The following is a 9,651-nucleotide window of genomic DNA, read 5'->3' on the forward strand; positions in this document are numbered from 1 at the left end:
CAGTAAACTACACGTGCACGAGAGCCCTGAAGTGCAATATGAGCTTATTAAGTGAGGCTCTTGGCTAAATTTCTAGCTGCCCTCAATCTGTAGAACCGCAGCTGTTTCCTGTGGTGCTAATGTCTCTTTGATCTTGTACACGTAAAGGCCCACTGCTGTAAAACAGGAGGCATTACTTTCAGAGCAGACCTTGCACACTGGAACTCAGAGAGACAAGGTGCAGGATCTCAAAACATGAAGTTAGCACTGTGTGGAGAGGGTGCTTGGACTAGGTGACCTCCACGCATTGCTTTCAACCAAAGTCTTTTTATCAAGTAATTCCTCTGCAGTCATTCTCAGCCGTTCCTTACAACAAATTCATTCTGGCATTCTGCAACAGTTAATAATTACTATGGACACAACCCAGTTCTAATCACCTGAAGGACTGGGCAATTCTGTTCTTTTAGCTGAGGGCTTAGAATAGTGAATACATGTAAAAAATCCTGCATTGAAAGTAAGTTTGGACTTTTGAGCAGAACTTAATGGTTACAGAATTCTCCCTATCTGAACTGGACACCGGGAAATCCTCAGTTTGCTCGAGGAGGAGCAGCATGCAGTTCTGGAAGTTGGAGCCTCAGCTAATAATTCAACACAGATTTCATGGGATTAAACTGTCAGTTAGCCAGGCTGGACCTTGAGGATGCTGCGGGTGGGGATGCTTCAAGCACGTGTGGAAAGGTGTCTTCTGAGCTCTGGCACAGTCCCTGCTCTGTATACTAAAAGAAGCAGGGGTGGATGCAAGGGCTGAGTGAGACCCAGGCTACAGGCAGTTGTCCCTGTGGCAATGTCCAGTTCCTAGCCAGGGGCGGTTATCACCTGGCCCTTATGGTGACACCCATAGTGACACTTGCATTCCTGGCTGTAAGGGCAGGTTACTCACCAACTCAGGTTAATGGCTAACCCTAGGGCAGCTTCTGCAGAAGGTGGAAGTTCAGCCCTCTGTAGGGACTGCGTGGATTCCTTGGGGGGGTGAGACCCTGCCCTGCAAACTGGGTGGCAATGAGGGAAGGAAGCAGCATGAATGGGGGCCGCCATCCAGTGACTGGCGCTGGGAGCCCTGCACTCACATCCGGCTCCTGGCCAAAGATGTGTTCCTGGATGCTGAGCTGCTGCTTAGCCCTGCAGGTAAGAAGGAGCTGCAGTGAGATGGGGTGATGGCAGAGGGCTGGATCCTCGTCAGAGGCAGGAAGAGGCTGCATCCTGCTATGGCAGGCATCCTTGTAGCTCTGGCCAGGGTGTGCTGGAAAGAGAGAGGACAGTAGGAGTAGTGCTGCACCCACGCAAGGTGTTGGGCACGGGGGTGGTGGCACTGGGTGCCATGGGATGGCGTGACCATGTGCCCTTTCCCCTCTGCAGCATCTTGCCATGCAGGCTTCCCTGCTCTGCATTTTCCACCTGTTACTGCTACCTGCCCTGTCTGAGGAGCAGCTCCGCACTCCAGCTGCCAGTGTGCTGCTGGCACGCAGCCTCTTCGCCTGTGGCATCTCCACATTGTTGCAGACCACCCTGGGAAGTCGGTGAGCAAAGGGAGTGATGCTGAGCCAGGGCATGGCTCTGCACTCTCTGAGCCTGGGTTCGGATAGGTTAGGATGGAGGTAGGAAGGGGCACAAGGGCTGGGTTTTCCAAAATGACCCCTTACCCTACACCATGGAACAGACTGTCCCCTCCCTGCCACTGCTGAATCCTCCTCTCACCTCTCCCCCCAGCATATTGCTGTGTTTTGCAGTGCCTGGCTGCCTTGCTCCAGCATCATGCACAGCTATGATTGTCAACACTGATGTAGGGGCTGGGCATGTGCTTTTGGGGTGTGTCCAGAGGCTTTCCATGTGCTGTCACTCAGGATGTGCGAAGGCACATTTGGAATATGGGGATCTCACATCTTCCCCTTCCTACCCTTCACTCCTCCAGCTCCTAGAGTTTTGAGAGTTCTCAAAGACCCTTTTTCTCCCTAACCTGTCCTTGCTGTCCCCCTCCCCAGGCTACCACTGGTTCAAATCCCATCATTCGAGTACCTGGTCCCTGCCTTGGTGCTGAGCTCCCACTTGTCCCTTGGAGTCAGTGAAGATGGGAATGGTAAGCACAGCTCTGGAACCTCTCCCCTGTATTCTGTGGGGTTCTAGGCCATGCCAGTTCATCTGGGTAGGGGTGAGGGATAGAAAAGGGTCCTGCTGGATGGCTCCTCTGGTGATGGAACACAGAACCCTGGGCACCCTGCTCACCTCCGGTTACAAAGACAATGTGCCTGGAGCCACAAATGCATGATTTGTGGCTTATATCATGTCCAGAACCAGGGGCAGTGCTTTCTGGGATGTGCTTGCTGTGCTCTTCTCCAGCCAGCAGTCCTATGCTGCATGCCTTCAGACCTGATGTTCTGCAAGCTTCATCCCAGGTGGGCTCAGTGCCTATGAGTCTTGCATCCTTCCGAAATTCTCTTCCAGGCATGGCTGTGGCCACCATGTGCCCTGAACCACACTGCACCATCACGGAGAGTAGAACCACCTCGTTGAGAGAGGTGGGTGCTCCTCTTGTGCTCCTGTTGCTATCTGTGCCCCTCAGCCCCTGTCCCTTCTCTGTCATAGCTCTCCAGGCGATTGCTATGAGTAACACAAGGTCCTAGTACAAGGACCTGTGCAGAGGTAGGGGGAATGATGGTGCAAATGGGTTCCCCTGGGCTTGGGTTGAGCACAGGGAACAAATGTTCATTTCGGGGTGACTGGGAGGGATTGGGATGCTCTCTGTGTATTCCATTCTTTCCCCTGCAGGTGTCTGGGGCTGTGCTGATCTCCGGGCTGGTCCAGCTGGCGCTGGGAGCAGTGGGTGTGTGTGGCTGGGCAGTGCAGCGTTGTGGGCCCATGGTCCTAGCCCCCAGCCTCTCTATCATCGGGCTGTCTGCCTACAAGGAGGCTGCTTTCTTCTGCTCTGCCAACTGGGGTGTAGCACTGCTGTACGTCAGTCTGGGAGCCAAGCTGGTGTGCAGCCCTGTGTGCTTCCCTGCCATAGGGACAGGAAAGAGGCATCCCCATGGTGCAAGGCACACGTTTGGGGCCCCGTATCCGTGATGCTGCATGGTGACCTGTGCCTCTTCCCAGGCTCATGCTCCTCACCATCACCTTCTCCCAGCACCTGGGATCCTGCCGCCTGCCCTTCTGTGCCTGGCCCTATGCCCCAGGGGTCTCCATGGAGCCGTCTGTCCCCACCTTGCGCACTCTCTCGGTACCACTGTTCACACACTGCTCAGCGTGCTGCATGTGGGCTCCTTTGGGGTCCTGGTAGGGTTAAGGGGAACTTGGTGGTCCTGGGGTGGAGCTGGCTGCTGGAGGCAGAAAAAGTGGGTGAGTCCTGGGGCAGCACCGGGTGGCATGGAAGCGTTGGGGACCTATGCAAGAGGGTGCTTGGGGCAGCAGAGCTTGGAGTGCTCCCTGTGGGCTAAGGGAAGATGTGGCACAGCTCCTTGGGAGAAGTGATGGGATGGTGGCACAATAAGCAGGGTTACGGCCAAGGAGAGCAGGCAGGAGGCCCTCTCCTCGGGTTTGCACTACCTTACAGGTTCTCCTCCCATTTGCTGTTGTCTGCACCATCTGTTCTATCATCCACCACTTCCATGTCTCCTGGGACTTGCCAGACCTGGCGACAGCACAGCTTTCCTGGGTCAACAGCACCCTTCACACCCCATGGCTTCAGCTGCCCTATGCAGGTGGGGTTGCAGGGCTGTGTGTGGCTGTCACCCCTTGGCAATGTCACTTGTTCCCTCTCCTCTGCTGCAGGTGAGTGGCCGCTACTCACCCCCCGGGCGCTGGCAGTGGGCATCGCTATGGCCTTCGGCTGCAGCATTAACTCTGTGGGCTGCTATGTGCTCTGTGGGAGGTTGTTGCGAGCCCCCCAGCCGCCCCCCCACACCTGCAATCGAGGGCTGTGCAGTGAGGGACTGGGCAGCCTGCTGGCAGGGCTGCTGGGTTCTGCAGGGGGCACGGCTGCCAGCATCGCCAATGCCTGTGCCGGTGGCCTCACGCAGGTACAGCTGGGGGGAGACTGGTGAGGGTGGGAGCATGGAGGGTGTGGGGAACCTACTGCAGTGGTACTGGGCTCTGGCTGCTGGAAAAAAGGGGCTGAATGGCAAGTCTGCACGGCAGGGTGGTGCTCTTCATCCCCCCCTTCCTCCTTGATGCTAGGATGGCTCTCGCCTCTCGGTACAACTCAATGCGTTGGCGTGTGTGATGCTGGGCATGTCCCCAAGGCTGGTGGGGCTCCTCGCTCACATCCCTCTGGCAGTTCACGGTAGGTGTTTTCTCCTCCCCCTGTGCTGCAAAGCGGCAATGTGTGCCCGCATCCTGCAAGACTCCTGCCCCACGCAGGTGGTATGCTCTGCGTCACCTATGCTGTGGCCGTGGGCACGGGGATCTCGTACTTTCAGTATGCAGACATTGACTCTGGGAGGAACATCTTCATCGTTGGCTTTACCATGTTCATGGCACTGCTGGTGCCACGGTGGCTCAGTGTGTCTCCAGCTCGCCTGGTCACAGGTAGTGGGGATGCTTCGTGGGGATGGCAAAACTTCAGTCCCGTGGCGTGACAGCTACCCGTCCCCGCTGTCATGGGAGGCTGGTCTTATGGCAGTTTCTGCCTCTCCCCTGCTGCTGGCTTGAGACATTTCAGGTCGGGTCCTGTCACTCCAGGCTGGGTTCCCTTGGACCTCCTCTTCCTCTCCCTGCTCGTGATGCCTGTCTTTTTAACTGGCTTCTTGTCCTTCTTTCTGGAGAACACAGTCTCAGGTAAGGGGATGCTCCGGGTGCTGCAGTGTGGCCCTTTGAGCCCCTGTTCTCTGGACCTGGCTGCGGAGTGCAAGGGGTCAGTGCTCCCATCACCCTGGTTGCAGGCACTCTGGAGGAGAGAGGTCTGCCTGCTGACAGGGTGCAGCGGAAACCTGGGACCAGTTCTGGTCAGCCCTGGAGAGAGGGGAGCAAAGCCAGCCCTGTGTATGGGCTCCCCACCAGGCTGAGGAGGCTGCTGCCCTCTTGCTGCAAAGCCTTCCCCTGCTGCTTCCTCTGCCCGGGAAGAGAGGATGAAAAGGAGGAAGAGGAGGATGGTGGCCGTGTTGCTGAGGAGGGGATGGCTGCTGCAGGGGAAGGGACACACCTGCTCCTGAAGCCTGGAACAGGGGAGATGCAGGCAGACAGGCAGCCAAGCCAAGCAGAGATTCTCGCGTGGCACACAGGGGCCTGAACAGGTGGGGACACCTCATGGGGGACGTGAACCAGCCCTCCAAGGCAGCTTGTAAGCCTCTCCTCCTTGCTTCTCAAACCTTCATGGGCAGAAGGGACCTGCCCTTTCACATCATTGTGGACCTCATTTCCCTGCTTCGGGGGGAGTTATAAAAACTTTCAACCACCTCTGTCCTTGGGCTTTCTTTTCCGGACAGGATTTGTCTGGGAGGTGCCAGTCTATGACTGTGCCTGCAGAGGACACAACCATACCATGCTTTGCTGCAGCTGGTAAGGTGGGTGCCCCTAAACCCCATCTTCATCCCTTGGATGCTATCACCTCCCACGTGCTGGGGCAGGCTCGATGCTTTAGGTAGCCCAAAAGAGCTGTAGGTACCAGCCTTTCTGTACTGGCAATGTATAAGGGCAGGAAATGATGCCCAGGAGTGAGATATTGTCCCTTGTCTGGCAGTGCCAGAGTGCTGGGCTTCATACGGTGGATAAGCGTTTTGTTGTTCATCTCCCATGGCAGCAGAAAGGCACAGGGATCCTCTGAGGAGCTGTGCAGTTACACTAGCAGCAGTGAGGTCTGCATCAGCTTTGCTCCTGTTGCAGCATTCACAGATCAGAGTTCAGGAGCACGGCCCTCACTCCCAGTGCTGCCTCCACCAGTTTGAACTGGCTCGTGACAGCCCAGCTGGGGAGGGATCCCTGCAGTTCCAGTGTACTGCAAACCAGGGTACAAGGACAGAAGGTCTTGGGCTGGGAGGACGAGGGAACCGGACTACTGGTTGGGACCAGACTAGGGGCACCATGATACTCAGGAGCACCCAAAAGTGGCTGCAGGGAGGGAAGAGAGCGTGGGTACAGCTTCCCAAGGGCCAGCCATTTTGCTGTCTCATATGTGCGTGCAGAGGGCACGGAGAGCAGGGACTCAGTCAGGCAGCACCCTGCATCCCAAAATCTTGCACTTCAGCTCTTCCTGCACCTAATTTGGCCATGCACCCCAAACTCTTCTGCAGCTCAAGGCCATATTTTAGCCATGTAAATCTTCTGAGACTGCTTCCCCTGTGCACCGCACCCTGAATCTAGCTGTTGGGTGGGGAGGTCGTGGGGACCTGCAACCTTGCTGTGCCCCAGAGCACCCCAGAAGAGCAGTTTCACGAGTGCATGCCTTGGGCCACACTTCCATAGACACCCCCACAGTAGCTGGAGTGAGCAGTGAGCCCAAGGCTGCCGTATGCCATCTGCCAGCACTGTAATGCAGGCAAGACTTCCCCCACATCCCAAACGCTTGCACCAAATAGTTTCCCCGTGCTGGTGACGTGTGGCACTGCACATCCCAGTGTGCACCGGTCCCCTTGCGCAGCACGGAAGAGAACAGCATGCTGGGAGCCGTAGTCTGGCCCTAACCTCCGGCCTGGCTGCTGCAAAGCCGGCTGCCCGCAGCCTTGGGCTGCCCACTGCTCCGCTCCTTGGGTAACTGTACTCGCAGAGCCCCATCCTGCTGAGCAAGGCACCTGGGCACCTGCCTGGTGGGCAGAGGTGCCTGTGCTGAGCAGGGCTGGGATCTGCCCTGTGCTGGTCCCAGCAGAGCTGTGTGCCCATGCAGGGGTGCGTGGAGCCGCCTGAGCAGCCTCACCCTGGGCAGCGTAGAGGGGCTGGGGGGGACCAAGGGTCTCTGTGAGGTTGTCCCACAGAGCCTCGCTGGGCTGGGGATGACGCAGAGACTGTTTGCTCTCTTGCAGATGGAGTGCTCCGAGGAGCTGGAGAGCAGGCTCCTGACCCAGCCTTGGGCTTCTGTTTGCTTTGACGAGTCCACTTTTATTGCCAAAGCTTGCTTCGGGGATACAGGCTACATGCTGCTGATCTCCGACCTCAGCGGTGTCTGGTACGAGAGTGCCGACACGGAGGCTGTGGGGCAAAGGTCCAAGGTGAGTGTCTGGAGAGTCCACGGACCTCTGATCCTCCTCGTGCCAGCTGATGTCCCAGCACAAACTGCCGGGTGACACAACAGCTGACTGGGTACAACAGCAAGGCTGGGGTACAAACATCGACCTGAGCAGTCCTGCTGCTGCTGTGCCCCCCGCTTCCTGGGTAGGTTGGGGGGGGGTGGGAGGGAACGTCGTGGGGCTGGGATTCACAGCCTAGAGGTGGCTTATTCCCAGCACTGGGATGCACAGCAGCGATCTGTCTCATCGCATGCAGGGGTTCCCGCTGGTTTTGCTCCCAGAAACACCGCCTGAGGTGGGAGAGACCTCTGGAAGCCCACGGCCCCAACCCCAGAGCTGCGCAGAGCTACCTAGAGCCGACCCCTGACTGCCCTCCCTTCCTTTTCCCCAGGAGCTGAACAAGCGGCTGACGGCCCACGTCTCCTCGGTCTTGCAGCGCCTGCACGGCCTCCTGAGCCCCGTGCTGGCAGGGCAGCCGCACGCCGCCACCTCCTTCTCCTGCCAGCGCCCGGGCGGCGGGCTCAGCCTGCGCGTGAGGAGCGAGCTCTCGGGGCTGCCCTTCTACTGGGACTTCCGCTGCCGCCCCGCTCCCGTGGCGACGGTGAGGCGGACCCCCGTCGGGGCGGTGCGGGGCTGCGGGTGCGGGCGGGCTGTGAGGCACCAGAGGGCGCCCTGCGCTCGCTCTAAGGCTCGTGGTACCGGCCCCGCTGACGGCTCCGAGTCCGGGCGCGGAGGCGCGGAGCGTTTTCTCTGCGCTCGGCGGCGTGGCCGGGCTGAGGATTTGCGTGCCCAGGGCTCTGCCGTGGGGGGCTGCAGCCTGCTTCGGTCTCCTTTTTCTCCAGCTGTGTTTGGACGCCTGAGATCCTTCTGATTTTTCACCTAGTGTAGCCGTTTTCCTGTATAGCGGGGCACAGATCCGTGGGGAGGGTCTGGGTGGGCCTGCTGGGGGCTGGGGGCACAGGGTGAGCTCTCCGCCTCCTGCTGCACCCCGGGTGCCACAGAGAGCATGGCCGCAGTACCCTGTCCCCACTGGGCTCCCATGCGTGCTGCAGCCCCCAGCTGTGAAGTGGGAAGCATAGGGTGGAAGGATGTGTCCTGCAGCATCCTTCCTCCGTTCTTCTTGCTCACATCTTAGGGTCATCCTAGGTGTGCCGCCACCTTGTATGTCCCCTGATAGGGATGAGCATGGCTTTGCAGCACCAGGTGCAAGAGCTGACCTCCCTGCTGCTCCGAAAGGATGCTGAGATTGAAGACTACAGGGAGAGCGGGGCCACTCTGAGCAGAGGTGAGGAAGCTCAAGCAGCGAGCTGGCATGCTCTGTTCCCCCTGGCTATCACCCAGCCAGGCTTGCGTTTCATGTTAAGCTGCTTCAGCAGCAAGACGGTAGCCGGGAGGCTGGGGAGCAGCCCCTTGGGGACAGTGAGGGGAGGAACAGCCCTTCAGTGGTAGCTGGAAGACTTGGGGAGTCGCCAAGGGGCTCTCCGCTTTGCTGAGAGCACCTGGCTGCTCCCCAGGAGCCCGTGCTGATGCCAGCAGGGGCTGGTCCTGGAGCTGAGTCCAGTTCCTTCCTGCGGAGATCTTGGAGAGCAACCAGTAGCTTGACTCTGGTGGAAGTGCAGCTGTGTGCACGGGCCCCTGTCCAGCATGCAGCCTGGTGTGGAAGACAGGAAGGTGGAAGCCCCCTGGGGAGGACATGGGTTAAGTCTTGCTGAGGGTACTCTTGAAGGGTGCTCTCTGTCCCTGACAGTGGCTGAATGCACCCAATCTGCCCAGCCAGCTGTGTTCACCTGCCTTGTTCTACAGAGCTTGGAGCAGCTGGAAAACCCGGTTGGGGTCCAGGGAGTGATACTGGTGGGTTTCCCTTGCATTGCTCAGCATACCTGAGCAAAGCTGGCCAGGTACTTCTTCAGGCAACACCTTTGCAATGATGAGAGAAAATTAATGCAGAATGAGGTATAATGGGGATTTGTCTCTGTCCTGCAACACGAGGACACGGTCAGGTTCACCCCCAGAAAAGCAGCTGGAGATGAGAAGCTCCTGATCCCCTGGGTGCACGGCTGAGCAATGTGCAGACTGGGGCAGTGCTTCCAAGATTCTTCACATGTGGACAAGTCATGGCATCTCCACAGACCCCAGACTGAGCTGTTCTTGAAGCTGGGGTAAGGCATCAAAATATAATGGACACCTCTTGCTAGGGGAGAAACTCAGCAGAGGAGCACTTCCACCTTTGGGCAGCTGAAGGATGTGTCCCCAGAGCAGTGACCTGCTAGGTGGTGTGGCTGGCTCAGGGGATGAGTGCTGTTCCCCTGGAAGCTGCAGTCCCAAAGGCAGGAGAATGTGAAGCTGGGCTGGGAGGTCCGTCTGTCCCGTCTCAGACTGATTCCTGCTCCCCCTTGCAGATCGCCTACGAACAGAGCCCTTCCAGGAGGAAAAATTTCTGCAGAACTTCATGGCTGAGGTA

At 58.2% G+C, this 9,651-nt stretch overlaps 2 protein-coding genes across 8 annotated transcripts in view; both read left to right on the plus strand.

Annotated features, from left to right (window-relative positions):
* Window positions 1-1,038: 1,038 nt before the first annotated feature.
* On the plus strand, window positions 1,039-5,260 carry SLC23A3 (solute carrier family 23 member 3). 3 transcript variants are annotated; one of them, XM_085227845.1, is made up of 13 exons: window positions 1,057-1,164; window positions 1,396-1,556; window positions 2,019-2,113; window positions 2,479-2,552; window positions 2,803-2,984; window positions 3,130-3,253; window positions 3,587-3,734; window positions 3,805-4,052; window positions 4,210-4,315; window positions 4,393-4,560; window positions 4,714-4,809; window positions 4,914-4,948; window positions 4,982-5,260. In XM_085227845.1, the coding sequence occupies exons 1-13, from the start codon at window positions 1,057-1,059 to the stop codon at window positions 5,258-5,260; spliced, it is 1,824 nt and encodes a 607-aa protein (XP_085083971.1). The 3 variants fall into 3 exon arrangements, with proteins under 3 accessions (XP_085083970.1, XP_085083969.1, XP_085083971.1); XM_085227844.1 differs by having other exon boundaries at window positions 1,039-1,164; window positions 3,587-3,739; window positions 3,810-4,052; window positions 4,914-5,260; XM_085227843.1 differs by having other exon boundaries at window positions 1,039-1,164; window positions 4,914-5,260.
* Window positions 5,261-6,593: 1,333 nt separating this feature from the next.
* Window positions 6,594-9,651, plus strand: part of NHEJ1 (non-homologous end joining factor 1) — a 31,293-nt gene continuing 28,235 nt past the window's right edge. Inside the window, exons 1-5 of one of the 5 annotated variants that reach the window (XM_085227847.1) lie at window positions 6,594-6,717; window positions 6,987-7,172; window positions 7,582-7,791; window positions 8,337-8,475; window positions 9,590-9,648. In XM_085227847.1, coding sequence (XP_085083973.1) covers window positions 6,987-7,172; window positions 7,582-7,791; window positions 8,337-8,475; window positions 9,590-9,648 — 594 coding nt within the window. In that variant the 5' untranslated portion in view covers window positions 6,594-6,717. Of the gene's footprint in view, window positions 7,173-7,581; window positions 7,792-8,336; window positions 8,476-9,589; window positions 9,649-9,651 lie in introns of all 5 variants that reach the window. The other 4 variants (XM_085227848.1, XM_085227850.1, XM_085227849.1 and 1 more) reach the window with 4 other exon arrangements.

This window comes from Meleagris gallopavo, chromosome 7, assembly GCF_905368555.1.
Source record: "Meleagris gallopavo chromosome 7, MGAL_WU_HG_1.1, whole genome shotgun sequence".
NCBI lineage: Eukaryota > Metazoa > Chordata > Aves > Galliformes > Phasianidae > Meleagris > Meleagris gallopavo.